Below are 19347 nucleotides of genomic sequence, written 5' to 3' on the forward strand. Positions count from 1 at the left end.
TCACTGCGCAGCTATTGCCTTCAGAAAAGGAAAAAAAGTCATAGCTAAATGTTGAGTGAGGAGAGCTCATTCCTCCCCTGTGGTGCAAAACATAAATAGAAGCAAGTGACCAAAATATAGAAAAACTTTCCCTAGTTTGTACAATAGTTCAATAAAGAATGGGGATATTGAACAAAGTCTTTTGATTCACAGTGCCATTTTATGCAAGCCTCAAAAGTTTTCAATCATTTTAATTGTCATAATGAAAATCCCTGATGTTTGTGCCAGACTGTTTTTGTTGCATTTTGTTTGCTTTTTTTTGTGAGAGAAAACTGCTTTTAGGGTCAGTCAATAGAGTTAAAATATGTGCCAGGTACTGGGAGAAGATAAGTACATGGTTTCCTGAAAATGTACCTCAATGTGGCTCACCTATTAAAAGGAAGTCATCTAGAATATCTCTTCTTAGTGATGGTTGGCCTTCCATCCTAAGTTACATTTTGATTATGCCATTTCTCAATAGTTGTCTTACTGTGTAACCTTTTAGCTTCAGTCTCACTCTCTTGGCTTTCAGTGTGAGGGTTCTTACAGGTATTTCCCTTGAAATAACCAACATCATGGTGTTGACCTCAGGGTGTTATAAACCACTTGTAACAATTCACTCACCAAGGGGCATTCCTGAAAACTATAGACAGTTTTCAGGAAGCATATAAGCGGTGACATCTTCCTGTGTTGATTCCAATATGCTTTTGAGGAGGTTTTGCAGAACTTTGTTTTGGTTTGGTTTTGTGGTTTGGTTGTTTTAGTTTTTTCTTTTAATAGAGTTTAATATAAAATCTTTTTACTATTTTTACACAGGCATGTTTTCATTTAGACTACAATGTTTAGGAACTGAATGTGCCTTTTGTGTGTATGCAGAGCCCTCAATAAAGAAAAGTCATGTTCTTGTAGTTCCAGTTAGCACTATAAATAGCTTTAGAATAATGTTGTGCTGAGAGCCATAGAGAGCCCCCATAGATACCTCCCAGAATCTCGTCGAAAGGCAGAAGAGCAATGTTTTTTGGAGCTCAAAAGAGAGAGAACCTTTGCTGGTTATGTCTCTTGACATGAATTTCACCCAACATCACAAGTAGAGGGGAGATATCTTCTAGTTTCCTTTTGGCTTTTTACCCTGGTTGTGTTTCCTATAAAATTGCTTGACCCTTAGTAAAGGCAACTGCAATTACAGTGTCAATTGCCACTTTATGAAGAGAACTCAAGGATAAGCCTCTGTGTTCCACATCCATTTCCTCCTGCCCATGAACAGCCCTGTTTCTCTGACAGCTTTTTCATCATCATCAACTTGACCTAATGCAGAATTCTGTCTGCTGCGTCCTTTTGTGTTGCTGTGGATGTCTCAGCCATTCTTCAAGTCAGCTTAGGCCTGCTCTTGTAGATTCTTTCTGCACAGTATCCTTGAGGTAAAACCTGTCCCAGCTATCCATGCAGCTAAAAAATTACTCACATGGAGTCTTGCATCTCACTTACTTCATCATCAGTTTCCCTGGCCATGACTTGACAAAAGCAGTCTTGTCCTACTCTCATTCATTCAAAATGAGCACTTCTGTCTTTTTTTCCATTTCACTTTGTTTTTCCTTCATTGACTCCTTCTGTTCTGTCTCATCAAGATTAACTACTAGCTTCCAGTGTCAGGGCTACTCAGAGTCTTTAACTCTCTACTCAGTATTTGTCTTTTTTTTTAATGTGAGAAGAAAGACTTTCCTCAATAGATGTTAAAACACACTGGTGTCAATCACTTGCCCCTTGTATTCTTATACTAGATCTCTGTCCTTATATGATTCCTCCTCCAAGGGATGAAGATCTTGGGAATCTAATGGCATGTTTCATTGCCCTCCCACAAATCTTAAAATGCTCATTCACTGTGATGCCTCAGTGTTCTTGGCACCACTTAGATTAATTAGTTACTCGTGTAACTAATTAAACTGCAGAACTGTAACTAACATGCCATGTCCAGTCCACTGTGTTTTTGAACATCCTGATCTGTATCCTAGCTCTTGCTGATTGTTTGAAAGAGAAAAGTTGCTTTGAGGGAAAGGCCATCATTCTAATGTGTTTGGTGTTTGTACAAAGCCTTGCACTCTGGCTCTTGGCAGCTCAGAATCAGCAGGTGATTAAGGTATGCTTTGTGTCACTGGGTCTATGTAAATGGTTGATGGATTGTGATTTGTTGTGGATTCCAGCAGATTGTTCCAGATACCTTCATTGAACTTGCCACATATGCCACTTTGATAGTAATATACAGGCAGGCATATAACACCTGGAGGTGTTGATACATCATGAAATATTTATAAGTATAGGAATAATGTAAAATCTCATCCAGACTCGATCCATCATTTTGAAACGTTTCATACCTGAAAAATCTCTCAGTGTTCTGTACAGCCACCCATGGAGGCTTCATGGAGACTGCAAATGCGCTTTTAGTATGGATTGAAAATGAATAAACCAAACTCTGAAATTCAGTTTAGTTTAATTTTTAACACCTGATGTAAAAGCTAGTTTTTTGCATGCTGGGGACAACATAATTGGTAATAATCATTTGAAATGTGTCTCTGTGTTAGCTATTTGCAGCTTTAAAGTAATTTTCATTCCAAAAGTGTGTTTGAAAAATGCTTCAAGGCGCTGAATTCCAAAATACAGACTAAAAGGTGGAGCCTTGATATGTTGGGCTTAGATCTGTTCAGAGTATCCAAGTGTACGTGCTTTCACTGATTTTGGTTGAAAAATTCAGCATAACATCTTAGCACCTTAGTTCAAGTTGTATCAGAGTTTCACAAATACCATGATAAAACAATGATAGCCTTCAAATAAAAGCCATCTGTTCGCAGTAGATTCAGTAACTGCTGATCACTAAAATGCATTTAAAACTTAGACACAGACAAAACCACATTGACCCATGCACTGAGTCAGGGCCAAATAACAGCAGCCCAGGCACCATTACGCTGTACTGTTATACATGCTGTTCATCTTCCCCACTGTGAAATCCTGCATACGTCACCATCTCTGCCCTAATTTTGTCAATAAAGCTCTTCATTAAATTAAATAGCCAAAACAAGTTATCCTTTAGAAATTCTGATTTAGCTCTCTAGAGTGTTGGGTGTTTTTTTTTAGCTTTTAATAATCAGCTATATATAGATGCAAACAAACATTTTCAAAAAGCAAGTAAATGAGCTTATGTATGTCTGCAGGAAAATGTTTTGACTGTGTAACTATGATAATGTGATTGACAAGTAGGGAAACAGCAGGGTTTATTTTATTTTTCTGGCTTGGTAAGTGAAATGCTACCTGGATGGAACACAGATGTGTAATCCATTTTTCCCTTCTAATTAGTGATACTTTGAACTCCTTGGGGGAGACCAATTTGTGGACCCCTTGCTGCATTATGCCTTCAATAAACACATATACTGACTCTTAAGCACAAATCAAATAGCTCAGCTTCTGAAGCCTGATTTTGCTTTCAGTCTCAGTATATTGCTGTGTGATTTTTACAGCTTGGTATCTTGTAGAATTTGTGGAGTTAAAAACATACTTGTATTAGTTTAATGAACTCATTGTGAGAAGTGTAGCTTCTTTTTCCTTTGTTTGGGATAAAAGATAAGCTGGTACTTAATTTAGTCAGAAAAGTTAAAATCAAATAGTTATTTTTCTTCTAAGTCACTTAAAATTTCTCACAATATAGTATTTATATAGTAAATTTTATAATTTGAAAAAGAAGAGTGAAAAAATATTGCAGTTACTAGCACTGAAATCTGTCTGAAAGTGTGGATTGCCATGGGAATAGTCACTTCTCAGTCCCATCCCAGGCTCTGCTACTGATCTACTATATTTTAGCAAGCAACCTACTCATTGGCTTCCCTTGAGACAACATGTATAAAATAGAGATGTGGCCACATCATTTACAAACAGTATGATGTTAGTATTCAGTTCTCAAAATCTATGTACACTCAGAAGTCCCACTTATTTCAGGTGGAAATAACTTTTGGTTGGATCTCAGGAGCATTACTTATAATGTACATGTTTGAGAGATGACTAATAGATGAAAAGTTTTAGAGGCTTTGTATTTTGAATTTGGTTTTTGTTTTGGTAGCCTAACAAAGTAGAAGGAAACCAAAGCACATTAGTAAGAGATAACAACAGCACTCAAAAAATATAAGACTCAAAAAAGGGAGACCATTGTGGTTTAGTCTAATCTGATTCACCAGTGCTGAAGTAAGCACATTTTAGTCTAATAAGAAATTTAGTGTACCTACTTTCCAAAACTTAGACCTGATTTAATGCAGTAAGTAGAGTGATTGTTCACACATGATCTTTTACATCAAATTCAGCAAAGCCACATGGGAGCAGGATACACAGGCCTGTGTTTCAGATATTGTGAAGGAAGCCCTGGTTATGATGGCAAGGCCCCTGAACCTGTGTCTGAAGAACAGAAGGAAGTTTCACATAGCCAGTGTTTGCTGTGCAGTTGGAAGCAACATCTTAACCCAAGCAGTTTTTTCTATCATCTGCTTTGTAATAGGGCAATAATTTTGCTGCTTTTCAGTTTGATACAGCAGTGTTATCTCTGTGGGAGTATCTGAGGTGCTGTTAGGTTTTTTGGTTGCTTTTACTTTTCTGTCTATAATAAGCAGTTACTGCGAGTGTTACTTGAAATAGCAACTATTTTCCCTGAACTGCAGTTTTATTTTCTTTTGGCTTTTATTTCAGCTGTGGGAGCCAGCTGCTCCAAAGAGTGTGGGAAGCTGACTTGGAGGCCTGTCAGCTGTTGATCCGAGGGTTTCAGCTGAAAGAAGCCAGTTGCTGTGGTTTTGAGGAAGAAGAGAACCAAATGGATGAGATGGAGATGACTGCTGATGCCCCACCTGATTCTGAAAAAAGAAAAGAAGGTCACTTTCTAAAGGGCACAGAGTGGGGTGCTGTTTCCTGCCCCAAACACAGGGAGCTGAAAGAGGTATCTGAAGTACTCTGCAGCTGTATTTCAAGGGATACTGCTGGTTTTCCTGTTGAGAGGAGGAGTTGAATCTTTGTGATGGGTCAGCAGGGCAGGTTAAGTATGAACTTAACATCTGGCTTTCAATCTGGGACATGAATAAAATAGCTTATTAGCTTCTCAGAAGTCCCTCAGCCCTTTTCCCTTTTACCATCAGTCTTTTTAAAATGCAGAAATTATTCAGGCAATAAATGCAGAATGTACATCAGGATTTAAAGGAAAAACTATTTAGGCAAAATTATTAGTTGTTCCTCATCTCACCAACGAGTTTCATTCTGAGCTGGTCCTGCTGACTTGTTAGCCTGGGTCATTGTTGGCTGACATGGAGAGAGAGTTACTTTTCCTCCCTTAGTGAAATGGTCAAAGGCTTCTGAGCTAATAGATGCTAATAGGCTTACAACATCCAACGATTATTAAAAGGAGGAAAAAATAATGAAGCTTAGAAGGTTTGACAAATTTCTTTTATGTTTTCATGTTTTGATCTGGAACGCTATCCCTGCTTGAAAAATCAACCATTATCTAATAGTCTTTTAACTGTACTGCCTATGTCAACAAGCTGCTAAAAAATCTTCATCACCCAACAGCACCACTGAGACAAAAAGACCCTCCAACAGCAGTTGTTAGTTTTATTAGCAAGGAATTAAGTTGAAAAAATTTAAATTATGCTTAATTGCATCTGATATTAAGAGCCATTGAATTGTGCATTGCTCTGAAATCTGATGCCTAATTTTGCATTTATACTAGCTGAGTTTTAGTGAAAAGCAGACCCATACCTGACTGTAAAATCTCCTCTTGTTAGTAAAATTCTGGTTTTATATTGGTCTTCAGTAGTTCTTGCAGTCTTTTCCCAGGGCAAATGGTTTACAGACTGGCTTCACAGAGAGAAAATTTTATTAGAAATAGTCAGCTTGGCTTTGATTCCACCTCCATCAATGCCTTAGCATATTTTTTATGAGTCTACTGAAATAATATGAGGAGTTCTGTTGGTTATGGAAAGCTGGGCTCCTCTTTCAAAAGTGCTTAGAAGCTCTGGAGTGTTTGGTATTTTGTGACTGTTTCTGTAGCACTCCTGATATTTGTGCTATAGATTATCACCCCTTTCACCCCTGCAAACCCAGATTATTTCCTAGGAAATCAACCTTGCCATCCAAGAATGGCAGCTGGGCAGCTGAAGTGAGATGACTTCTGGTTGTGGAGAGATCTGTGGGACTTGAGGGATGATTCCCCACATCTTGAATGGAAGAGGAAACTGTATTTACAGTGACAGGCAGTATCTAAACTTTTAGAGAAGAGCCATCACAGATTATTCCCTGACATCTCTTAGTAGTTCATCAAAAGGCGGAATATAAAAGCAAATGAAAAAACCTGACACAAACATGCTAAATTCTGGTTTTGAACATGTTGAAGTGCAAGGAAAAAATTTGTTTTGATTTGTAAATGGACTTGAAAAGCAAACCACTTCTGAAGCATTTAAATGCTCTGTTATATGGTAGTGACTTTTTATTTAAAAATAATTCAATATTTGTGGCAAAAAAAAAATAGTGATGTGGTGTGTAGTCTCTCAATTTAGCCATTTTTATCACTTCCATGGAAAAACTTATTCCTAGCCATTAGCAGGGGACCTTTTCATAGCCATTTATCAGCAAGTGAGGATACCTAATAGAAAAGCATGTATTTGTCAAAATACATGGTTTCACATTATTTAACAAGGCTGTGGTGCCCCTGTGAGAGGAATGGCTTGCTGTGGTTGCCGTGTTTCTGGAATGACTATGCTGTTCAACTGTGGCACAACCTCTGTTCCCCCTTCAGGGAATTCCTAGAGAGCATCATTGGCCACTGAAGCAGAAGGAAAGAGTGTTCTTTGTACTTAGAGTTTACTGAATTAATCACTTCAAGACAATATAGGAAAGGCTGATAATAACATATGTGCATATATGCCATGGAAAGTATATTACAGACCCAGGTGATTTATTTACTTTACAGTGGAATTCTATAAATGAAGCTCTCCACTTATTTATTGTATCATATAGAGCTAAGCACTAGTGCCAGGTGAATATTGGTTTTGTTGATGTGTACTATAAATAGTTTTCTTGCATATTACTGTATCTTACTCTATAGGTTTACTTTGAAAGCAAGAAAAACTAAGTAAGAAACATAACAGTAATAATAACAGCAAAATAGATGAAAGAGCCCTTCTTGTAGATCCTCAGATACTGCTTTGCAGAGGGGCCATTTATCATTTTTAATTAAATAGCCTCACTAAATCATAAAATATGACATGTTCTGGTACAAAAATATGTAAGATATAAATTATTCGAAAGTTTGTTATTTTACTATCATGTGAGCACAGCTTTATTAACTGTCAACAGTTGTTTTATAGTTTTCATAAGTGTGTTTTTTAAGACAGTGATGATTTTTTTCTACAGTTTTTTGTGGTAGACTGGCATCCCAGAATAATTCAGTAAATCAGCCTTCCATTACAACACTGTCTGTTAACTAGGGATGAAAATCAAATGCATTGGCAGCTCAGTTTGTTGCAACATCATTAATGATGTTTCAGTAAAAGCTAAATAAAATGGGGCCAGCAAAAATCATCCTGTGAACCACTCTGAGTTACTTAAATAAGATGTGCTTCTCTCAGTTGAAGATAACTCATTGGGCTCATTAGGCTAGCATTAGAAAAAGACTGGAGCAAAGTTGCAGACAATATTGCTACCCTCAGTCATGTGGAATGTATTTGATGTGGATTCTTGAATTCTCATATAAGTGTGTACTTTCTAGCTGGTAGCTGTGTTGGTGAAATTAAGGTGTCCCATCATTTCAGTTGTAGTTTGACTTTTTGTGAGTATTTGGCTTGATTTTCTTCTAAGCCTCTGAACAATTTAAGGTGGATTTTGGTTTTCATCCCACATATGTTTCATGCTTTTAAACTGAGGTGGAAATTGCAGTGATCATTACTACATGGTTAGATGCAATCTGGGGGATTTCTAAAATATACAGCATCATTTCATTTCTCTTCAGACATTAATGACTGCTTCTTCCACTCCTTATAATATCTTGCTTTATTTTTTTTCTTCTTGATAATATATGTATAAGCAAACACTTTCATAAAGAGCTTTTAAAACAGCAAAGCACCAGTGATCACTAATAAACTGAGAGATTTGTGTGTGCTGGAACCTCCCTAACAGCAAGTAACCTGATGAACATGGCTATGTGTGCACCTGCAGGCTTGAGTTCCTGACCTATCCTTTTTTCTTCTTCTGCTCTCTGGCATGCTGTGCAGTGCTCCCTCTTAATCACTATGAAGGAAAGAAACACCTACTAGATTTCAAGAAAATTGAGGTGGTTAAAGTTACAAGGTAAAATCCAAAATTCAGTAGTTTTACCTTCTGTAAGTCAGCATTTTTTGGTAGTTGTCCCATCAGAATTGTTTGTAGTTAATTTCTTATTTTTCATCACAAAGAAAGTAGAGAGCAGGGATAAGGATAAGATCAGCTGTCTTTTTCCTCTTCTCTGCATACTTCAGTTTAGCCATCTGGGGTGATGTTTTGGGGTTTGTTGAAGATCACTCTGGTGTTTGGAAAATGTTCTATAATTGTAAAGTCTTCATGAGATTAAATTTTTAAAAGTTACTGAGGTCTAAGTGATACCAAATGGACCATCACAAAAAATAATATTTAATGTGGTGTCTGCCATTAAAAAGAAGTTATCACAGAACGTGATACAACATTTTTCAGAATTTAGTGCTAGCAAGCACCAAGAAAGCCTTTGTGAGCAGACTGTAACTGATTACTGTGCATTGGGATGGCCTGTGGTCCAGGAGGCAAATGTGTAATGTGTAAAGGACAAAGCCTTTTGAAGGCTAAATAAACTCTGCATTCATTTGAGCTTTAATTAAATGCTGTATTTGTGGAGCTTAGAAAATAATTTGGGAATTTAAATTTTAATCTTATTTTTAAATGTCAGCATGAAGCATTAGTGAAAGTCAGCGTTTGTGTGTTTCTTGTATTGATCCCAGCTAAAAAAGGATGTCAGTGGCAGGAGGCAGCTGCCTTGTCCACAATGGTCAGATCCTCACTGCACAGCCACGTGTGGAGCTGTGTTGCACGGTGCCCCTCAGCTGCATCTGAGCCTGGGGTGGAGTTCTGCTGGTAAAAATGCTGGCTCTTTAGGTAGGGATTGTAGCACCTCAGGAAGCTTAATGCTTATGTGGAATTTAGCAGTAAAGATACCATCAGAAAATTAATATTACAGGCAAGAGAAATTTAAACCATTTTTTCAGATTGATTGCTGAAAATAGTATCCAGTAACAATTGTGATTTTATGGCAGATTAATGATTTTGCACTTTTATTATGTATATCTATATATATTTGTGTGTGTGTGTGGATACCAATGCAGTATCCCTATCTCAGTTTATTATTCAACAACACTGTTATGTGTGTTTAGTATTAATGATTTCCCAATGATGCTAATATCAAATTTCTTCACTCCTCAGCCAGTCAATGAAACATTGGCTAATTTCTTATAGACTTCACAGATGAAGGAAATTTTGAAGAACTGACTATAGCATTTGTTACCAATGGGAAACATTGATTGGGCCTCTCATTCTCCTGCCCAAGATAATTTACAGAGTTTGTACCAAAAAGAAAAGCCTGTAGACTCTTGAGTGGTGTACAGATCTGCAAGAGCTTGATAGGAAAGTTTGTTTCAATCTATAGTTAGTCATTCAGTTTTAGAGGCAGTATTCCTTGTGGGTTTTAAGTGAGAAGCCAAAGCAGGCCTTAATAAAATGTATTCAAATATAGTTTTAAATATTGGGAGGCTGCCACTGTCCCATTATAAATGCAATTTAAGTCTTTCATGCATGTGAAGAAAATTGATGCAATTTTTCAGCTTACATAACTTTTTATTGTGCCAAATGGTTTTTATAAGTTCCATTAAAATCATACTGTTTATATAGCATGTATCTACTATATACTTAATAGTTTATCTCTAACAGGTTATGGAAGACATTTCATTTGGAACAGAGGGTCATTTATCTGAGGTAAGTGTTTCCTAGGCAGTATAAAGTGGTGATATTGTACAGAATTTTCTTTGTCTCAATTAGAATAAATGACACTTGTGTTTATGGTGTTACCTTTGCTTAGAAATTGCACTTGTGTGAGCACTTGGAAAAAGCAACACAATCACAACGAGAGTGGGCCCATTCCTTTTTTTCTTTTTTCCTCCATTGAAGGTAATGGTGTGATTGCTGAGTATTTCAGGGAGTTTATAGTTAAAACCTGTGCTAATATTTTTAACACATACCAAGAACAGGATGAACACACTGGGGAAAATAAGAGCCAGTAATATTTAGCCAGCCCCACTGTAGCACTGTCATGATGCTTAGCCTGTTTTCTTGTGTGCCACTAAAAATACCTTTGAATTTATTTTTGAAGTATGCAAGCATAGTGCAGCAGAATACACAGTAATAGGAATTTCATCTAAAGAAAAATACTGGATGTTTGTAATTTTACACCATTTTCACAAATAACAAGATCTGAGAACCTAGTGCATGTATTTAAGAAAGCTAGGATAATTGAGCGACATGAGATGCATGGCCTATGAGAAAAACCTGCCAACATACAAAAAACTGTCTACCTACATACTAAGAGTTTAATACATGTGTAAGAAGAGTTACCCTGGGTCTAAGAGCTGTACTGTTGCAGTCTGATCCATTTGTATATCAGTATGCCTTGGGTTGCAACTTACATAGTAAGAAAATTTAGTATCCAAGCATTGTGTCCAGCCAGTAAATAAATTACATGTTCAAGTAACCCCCAGTTCACCTTCCATAGCAGCATACATGCCTCCTGTCAAGGGCTCCAAACCAGGTAAATATTAAATAAATAAATATTAAATTTAGGATAACTATTCAGATGAGGCATTTCTTTAGATTCCCACCAGTGAATCCAAAGACTGTGGAGCAGCTGGAATGATCCAGGAAGGATAATCTAACTGCAACACCAAGCTCAGATTGTTGACTTTGTGTTCAAGGAGACTGTGACATGGGGACACACCTAGGATAGATTGCTTGGCTGTGTGTGAGTTTAGCATAAATAAAAACAGGAAGCCTTGAGAATGAAGGTGAACCTTGCAGAAAATGCAAATGGCCTTTCTGATAAGTGAACTTTGCTGTGAATTATAAATAAACTGTGTGGCTCTTGTGTCCATACATGACATGAAATAGGGACAGGGAAGCCTGTGGGATAAAGGCAGCACAAAGCCCTACTGCCATCAGGGCAAAATACTGAGGGCATCAGAGGTCACAGGTTTACAGGGCTGCCACTGTAGAAGTGTGCACCAAGAGCTTTATATCTTAAAGTCCTCAGAAGCAGAGAGACTTTCAAAGTTTTGGTGGAGGGGGACAAAAGTGCATAAAGAGAATATAAAGCAACAATAGAAATAAAAGAAAAGGAAATATGGTAGAAAGCCAGGCTCTACCACACTGCCACAGCTGGACTGATGGTGACTTGTAGAGAGCTCTCCACAAAGCTCTGTGAAAGTGTCAGCAGCCTGTACCATGTCAAGGTTTTACCTAAATGTACCTTTGGTGCTCTGGTCCCCTAATTCTCTCTGGTCAGTCTCCTCACTCCCTGCAGGAGAGCACCCAGTTAAGTCATTCCTGCATCTTAGTGCCTTGGGAACAGAGATGGGAATGAACAACACTAGGAACCACCTATAAATGAAACCCAGCTCTACTTACTCCTTGCACAGCAGGGTGTGGACACAGGAAAACAGTTTGGTACTTTTGTTTCTTTATCCAAGTCCTGACCCACTGTGAATTTTTATTACTAAGTCAGTAAATAGCCTCATCCTCCCGCAGCAGGAGCTGGAATTGTCCCAGTGTAATTAAATGAGCCAGTGCAGTAGTGTGCTCTCATTTTAGAAAGTCTGCAATTAGGGAATATCTTCAGTCTAGTAGGGATGAGAATAGGAAGACTGCTGTCAGGCCACAGCAGGGTGCTGGAAGGCAGTGAAAAACTCTATTCCTGCAGAGATGCTTTTCCTGGGACACTCCTCTGTAGCTGTAATGGGAGATACACAAAGGGAAGGATTGCCAACCCCACTGTAATTCTGATGAGTCATTTAACACTTCCATGTGGAGAAGGGTTAGGAATCAGTCCAAGCAAAGGGAGTGTGGGAAAAGTATGTTATGGTGGGAAAGAGGTAGGTCACAGCTGGCTGGAAGGCTTTATGCCTAAATTGTTGCGTATGAGAAAATGGGGAGTGTGTTGTAGTGCTGAAGTCTCCTAAATATATATAACTACACTGATGGAGCAAGGGAGTGGTCTATAAGTGGAAGGTGATAAGAGCAAAAGTAACTGGGAAACAGCCTTGATCCCTCTTCTGAGAGAAGTTAGATAGATGCCTCCATGAAAGAAAAGCTCATCTAAACAAAATCAGGGAAGCAACAGGGGAGTTTCTGTAGGACAGACTCTGTAGGAGTAGGATTCAGCAGATTTTCTTTGGTACTGTCCAGAAGACATCAGGTTTATAGTGTAGCACCATCTTCTTTTGGTGCAGAAAAGTGCAAATACAGTCACAGACTATATCAGCAGTTTTTCAGTGGCTCAAAAGTTCTGACAAGGAAAAGACAAAAGTGTTTGTAAGAATGAGTAGAAGCATACTGCTCAGTGTAAGTGTGAAGCAGCAAGACCCCTGAGCACGCTAAGCTACATTAAACAGAAGACATCTGAAATGACAAGGGAGTTCAGGGATAAGTTAGATGCAAGGGAAAGGTGAAAGAAAGCATGGAAAGTGAAAGGTGAAGCACCTTTCTAATAGGAAAGGTGAATGAGAAAATAAATGAGATCAGAATTTTTTTTCTTTCTTATTCTCTGTGCTTTTGGTCTTTTTAAAGATTATAAGCTATGCCCAATTATGTAGTGCTCCTAGTATTCACTACCAGGTAGCAAAAGATCCAAAGGCAAATGAGATGTACTCAAGTGAGGCTAGACTGATGAAATTTCTCCTGAGCACATGGGAGCCAAGAAAAACAATCTCCAAACCATTAACAAGCTCCTTTGAAAACTCCTAGAGGAAGCTTGAAGTCCCAAGGGATCAGTAAAGGCAGACTTTGTGTTTGCCTTTAAAAAGGAGGTAAGCCAGGAGTTTATGTGCCAGTCAACATAATTTCAATTAGGATTAGAGTTCCAAATGGTCTTGATAGATTGAAAGAATAGTCTGAAATCAATAAGAAGGGATATATTGAAAGACAGGTGCAAATTACATTTGAGGGAGAAAAAGAGTCGGATTTATGTATACAGATGGTAAATAGCAGCTAAATTGACAATACTGCAGAAAAAGAATCTAGGTTTATAGTGGACTGCAAATATAGTGGGATTCATTACCTTCATTGTGTTGGAAGAAAGGGCAAATGTCACTTGCAGCCTCATTACTGGGAATGTCAGTTGTAAGACAGAAATAATTACTGTGCTTAGCTGAGAATGCCAAAGCCTCCAGAGGACTATGGCTCTAGTCTGGATATCTCCCTCTATGGAAGACAGGAACATGGTGAAGAAAAGACGGAAAGGAATAGAAATAAAAAGTTTAGAAATCCTAGTCTAGTTGAAAGTCAAAGTCTTCAACCACATAAAACATATAATGATATATATATAAAACCACATAATGATATATAGGAGAACTATTAGTTATTGTTGTGTGCTATGTAAGGGTAAAATGGAATGTAACCATCTTGGTTTGTAGCAGGAAGAAAATCTGCTCACTGCAAGGGGACATTAGCCCTGGAGCAGTCTGTACTCTGCAACCAGAACCACTTAGCCCTGTCATCTGCTAAGAGCCGTGCATGCAGACACCAGCTGAGGACAGTCACAGCAGGCTTGGTCACACTGCAAGTGACAGAGAGGCTCTGGTGCTCCTTGGCTGCTTCCTGAACAGCCTTGCTGGTGTTGGTCATGAGCATCTCAGTGGCCTTCCTCATCTACAACAGCTGCCCAGGACAATGCACGTGGGTCAGTAAAACTGGGATGCAGAGGAGGAACAGATTCTTTTGTTTGCTCCTCCCCTGCACTGTGGTCACCTCATGGCCATGCAGCTCATTTATCTAAGGGCATGTGTACTTAGCCTGCATGTGGCTGAAGCATCTGTTCAAGCAGGACAAATATGGATGGTTGCATTTTGTTTCTAGTAATTATTTAAGATACGTTGTGGCCTAACATTCTGGAGTTTCAAGTGCTGACAGTTGCCATTAACTTCTGCAAGGGTCAAGGGAAAGCATGCAGCACTTCTGTCAACTGTAGATCACTGTTCTAAACCTTGTGCCATAATGTGAAGTATCTGCCTGCAAGGACACCTTTTTGTAGTTGTTATTTACGTTACTTTGAATTTTTTTAACTATTATGTGGCCAAGGATGTATAGTGCACGTGAAAGAAATCTGGCTTTGACTCTGCAGAAGGTGTTCTAAAGTTTATATTTTATTTGGATTATGATATTGCTGCTTGGAAGTAAGGCAATGCCCTTTTACAAAAGTTCTTCTGTAGGAAGAATGAATTTTAAGGATATATCTGGGAATCGTTCTTCTCAGCACAACCACCAAAGACTAATATAGACTCTAATCCTAAATAGAATTAAATTAATCTAGCTACTATAATGCCAATTCTTCTATAGAAAATTGCTAAACTAGATGGAAGAGCATAGGAAGTGTTTGTACTGGAAAAGCTGATCAAATATTTTCCTCAAGTAACGTTGTCAAGGAGCTGTTGCTCATAGGTGGCTGTAATGTCTTGCAAAAGGGTAAAACAAAACACAGAAGATGAAAGTGGAAACCATTCCCTCTGCTCTTGATGCAATATGCTGATGTTACAGCAGTGCATCAGCTGGAACATTGTCTGTTTTTACCATTTCTTGCATCAGACTTTCATGTCTTTGAGAAAGAATGAGAATTTCTACTTTGCCTGAGAAGCCAGAAGAATTTCACCTTAAAAACTAAATCACACCCATATTTGTGCTGTTTTCACCTGCTTAAGGATTTGGAGGGAAAAAAAAAAAAAATCCAAGCCAGGTACATTCCCTGTTCAGAGAAAAATCCATAAAACAATATTGCCTCTCAGCTCTCTCCCAGCTGCTTCCTAAAAATGCCGTTAGAGCAAAAATAACCAAAGTCTTCAGACTTACAGCATCTTGTAGCATTGACATAACCTACAAGCTTGGATGAGTTGTATTTTATGAGTAAGTTGAGCTTGAGGCAGAGTCCACTTTCCTCTTAGAGATATTGTTGATCAGTGTAAAGTGCCACTTTCCAGCCAGGAGCTGTTCTGAATAGTTTGTGTATCACTGACAGGGGTTTTCCTGCCTATATAGACAAATGTCAAATAAAAATGCTACCGATGATGTTACTAGGCATGAAAGGCACTAAGAGAAATCTTTTCTATCTACTTCTCTGGGCTATCAAACCTTTTTAAAATGAGGGCCTGGAGGCAGAAGCTATGGAATTGGTTGAATACTTAGAATTATTGTGTATTTTTGAAAGCACTGTGTTTCTTTCATTTCTGTTTTTACATTTATTCATTTATTCATATAAATTTTGGAAAATCATAATTTATATAATGGTTCTCGTGCATTTTTCACATGACACCTGCAAGTAAATTCCTGGGAGCTGATGCTTGTCTAAGGTGTTGGAGGAACTTCTCATTTCAACTAAAAATCCAGCTGGATTATGTAGGTACAGAAATAGTTCATTCATACACAATTACAGCTGTAATAAAGAGAAATTAAGTTGCATTATTAGGATTTAAAGAGTAATTAAATATAACCTCAATCTTACAGAGCTGTTTTGGTTGCTCTGAAGTGCAGCCATAGCCATTTAGTTATGATTAAATTGGTTTCAAATGTTTAAAGACCTAAACAAGTTTGATTTGACTTTTACACTCTCAGATTTCCCTGCCTTCCCATATTGTTGTTACGATTGATTACGTTTGCCTAATATTTATTGTTCTTTTAGCCTAATTTCCAAAATAAACAGGATTTTGTTACATTATTAGGCAATGCCTTATGTACCCAAAATGTGGTAATTCAGGAGGAATGCCCTGCATTTTTTCATATGCAGAGCTTTCTCTATGTGGTCATAATTTTAGATGTGCTTTCAGAGTACCTGTTTGATTTATTCCAATTTACTGATTTGTTTAGCCCGAGCCCTAAGTTCTCTTGGACAACAGTCATATGTTCTTGCATGTGTGTCCCAGAATGATTCCCTAAGAGCTTTCTACTGATACAAATGGCCTGGGTTGTCCCACTCTGTAACAGCACATGGAGTCCTGCTGGTATGCTGAATAATAATTTAGTAGCTGGATGGAAGACTTTTTCTTCATCTTCTGTCACTGGTCTTCAGAAAAAGACATTCCTAGTTGCTGCAAGGAGAGTGTTTATTTTTTCCTGCCATGCTCTCAGTTTAAGAACAATGGGGTTTTTTCACATCCATACATTCTGTGGGGTGCTGCTGTAGGTTCTCAGGTTTGGTAATGCCTGGAAGTGGCAGCTCTGGTCCTGTGCACAGAGCCAGGGACTCTGTGCTCCTTTGTGTCTGAGCTGCAGGGGTTTGCAACACAGCCTCTTAATCAACCTACCTGTCCTGGGCCTGAGCTGCAGCTGGTCCCAGTGGGAACTGCTGCATAGCCATGTCTGGGAAAGGCCCAAGGAAAGCAGAAGGGTAAAGCTCAGTGCCATAACAGAGGATGTGCCAGCAAGAAGAGCTCTTCTGGCATTCAGCCCCATGTATGCAATGTACTGTGAGATGCAAAGTGAAAGGATAGCACACAACTGAGATCTGGTAAATGTGTTCACCAAAACTCAAATTGTTTCACAGTGGGCAGCATTCCAAAATGTATTAGTATGATTTCTTTGGAAGGCCTCTGACTGAAGGTTTCATTTCTCTTAAACAACCACTGGTGTCTTATAGCAACTGGTAAGTGCAAAGAACCCCAAGTACTTTTTTCTTTGAGGAGAAAAATTTTATGCAGATAGTATATGGCCACATTAGAAGCTGGCTTTAATAATGAGTGCACAGACTAGGTCTAGTGACAGTCCAGCTTTCTGGATTCCAGCTGATGAATTACTCATTTTTTTAACATGGTTCTAGCAGAAGTTCATCTTGGCACCATAATATTTTTTTACAAATAACCCCTGTCATTACTGTAGACAGCACTATGGTGCCATGGGAGGGAGAGGAAAGGCTTGTCTCAGAGCTGTGCAAATGGATTGATTTTTTTTCCTCTCTTCTCATATTTTCTGCTTATTTGGGTCATTTCTCAAAGTACTACTCAATGCAAAATATAAAAAATAGCAATTACCCTTGTGCAATGTATCTGAAAAAACTTATGAGAAGGACTTTGAAATTGGTTTAAAATACTCAGTTTAAAATAGAAAAAGTATTTGCCATCTGTAAGTTCTAAGTAGAGAAATGTTATTTTTGAAAATTTAGTCTTGTTTAATGATAACTCAGTAAAAAAGTAGTTTCATCTTGTAATCTCAAAGACTTTGATTTTTCTTTTCTTTTGTATTTTCTTTTACTGCTTGAGCAAAGTCCCCAAGTGATCTAGCCAGATTTTTCTTCAAAAATATAAGTACATTTTATGTGTATAAGAGTTACCAAAATGTTGCTGCTTGAAACAGTTACATGACCTAAAAGTATAAATCATATTTATTTACATGAAAAACTTGAAATTTGGGTACCTTAATGAGTGGTAAGCATCAGACTTCCCTCCCCTGCTGTGATGAGACAAGAGGGGAGAACGTTCAGAGTAGTTGTCTTCACACCCCTAATCATCTGCTGAAAGTGAGGTGGTGACTTTTCTGCTGGGAAGGAGACTGAGACCACAAGCTCATTCCATTTCAGATTAATCACCGATTTATTATATAGAAACAGCTTTTCGTCTCTCTAATGGGAATTTGCTTTTAGGCAATGTCTTTACGCTGCAAAGTGTCATATTCCCTTACTAGTATTTTATTTTCCCTTTAATTTGATGCAAATTTGATGTAGAAAAGTGCAGTCAGCAGCAAACGTGCTTTCTTTTATTTTTCAACTTTCTGTAGGAGTTCTTCATATTTTCTGCAGAGTTGGGAGAAAAATGTGAAGCAATAAGTGAGAAATTGGTGCATCTGGAAGATCAATTGCAAAGTTCCGCCTGCAGAGTTGATGAAGGAGTTATTCATATCCTTTTCTCTATAGCTATGGATACGTATCAATCTCTGTAAGTATGCACATGAGGTACTTGCCTGTCAGATTGGTGTGGAGTGCTAGTTCTTAGTGTAGGTTAGATGCATTAAGAATGGGAGAAATTATTGTCTTGCTGAAATGGGCATTTTTGTGTAGTAAGTTTTCCTATAATGCATATTTTTAAAAAAATTGATTTAAACAGAAGTTAGTTCTTTGTAAATTACGATTGGGTACTGAAAAGCCTTTATTTTACTGTTAAAATCCTTTTGTTGGTAATGCTCATATAATTAAATACATAGCACACCAAAAGCTGCATGGATATGAGTGTCCATGCACCTGCATTTCCACATGATTTAGCTGAATTAGATGCTGCATTATTGACTCAGACTGTGTATATTGTCACCTGTAGTTTGGGGTTTTTTCTTTTTTAAAAAAATGGGCAACAGATGCATCATATGTCATCCTACACATGATAATCTGCCTCTAACACTCCAGTGCAAGTAAACAGATGAGATCTTGTCTTATGCCCTCTTACTTATCTCTTTCTATGCTTTATCTGTCAGTTTTTCTGAAGATTGCTTAACCTTTATGAGAAATTCCTTGGCCATTTCTTTCAAAATTTAAGAACATGAAGTTTTGTTTCATTTGTAACTGTCGTAGGAAAAACTTTCATAAAAGGGATTTTGTTCTTCTAAGAAAGGGCAAAGAAAACAAGAACCAGTGAAGCTGAGGAAGATGAGAGTACTGAGCTGGTTAGGTTTTAGTAGAGAAGAGGTGGCAGTCGAGAGGATCACAAAGAAAGAGAGATATGTTCAAAGTGCAGAGATTAGCAGAGGAGCCCTTGGAGACATCTGAATGTGAGTAGGGGTGGTGATGGTGCTAGAAAGGATTCAGTTCCTGCTAAGAGAAGGTGGAAAGTCCTACAGAGGATAGTTTAGAGAAAGGAGAATAAATAGTGTGTGGAAATACCACCGTATTTTAAGTAATTTAAGTAATTGGGCATCTAACAAGTCGTTGTAGAATTCGTATTCTAGAAACTTGGTTTCTTTAAAGGTAGGAGAAGGATACAGTGCAAGGGGCAGAGGGAAGGAGGAATGGTGCTGGGGGAAGGG

The 19347-nt window shown here is 38.0% G+C and overlaps 1 protein-coding gene across 1 annotated transcript in view; it reads left to right on the forward strand.

The window, feature by feature from the left end:
* DISC1 (DISC1 scaffold protein) overlaps positions 1-19347 on the forward strand; it is a 190739-nt gene that overhangs the window by 161797 nt on the left and 9595 nt on the right. The window contains exons 11-13 of the mRNA XM_066546761.1: positions 4738-4981; positions 10021-10065; positions 18112-18228. Of these exons, the coding sequence (XP_066402858.1) occupies positions 4738-4981; positions 10021-10065; positions 18112-18228 (406 nt within the window). The remainder of the gene's footprint in view (positions 1-4737; positions 4982-10020; positions 10066-18111; positions 18229-19347) is intronic.

This window comes from Molothrus aeneus, chromosome 3 (assembly GCF_037042795.1).
Source record: "Molothrus aeneus isolate 106 chromosome 3, BPBGC_Maene_1.0, whole genome shotgun sequence".
In the NCBI taxonomy this organism is placed as follows: domain Eukaryota; kingdom Metazoa; phylum Chordata; class Aves; order Passeriformes; family Icteridae; genus Molothrus; species Molothrus aeneus.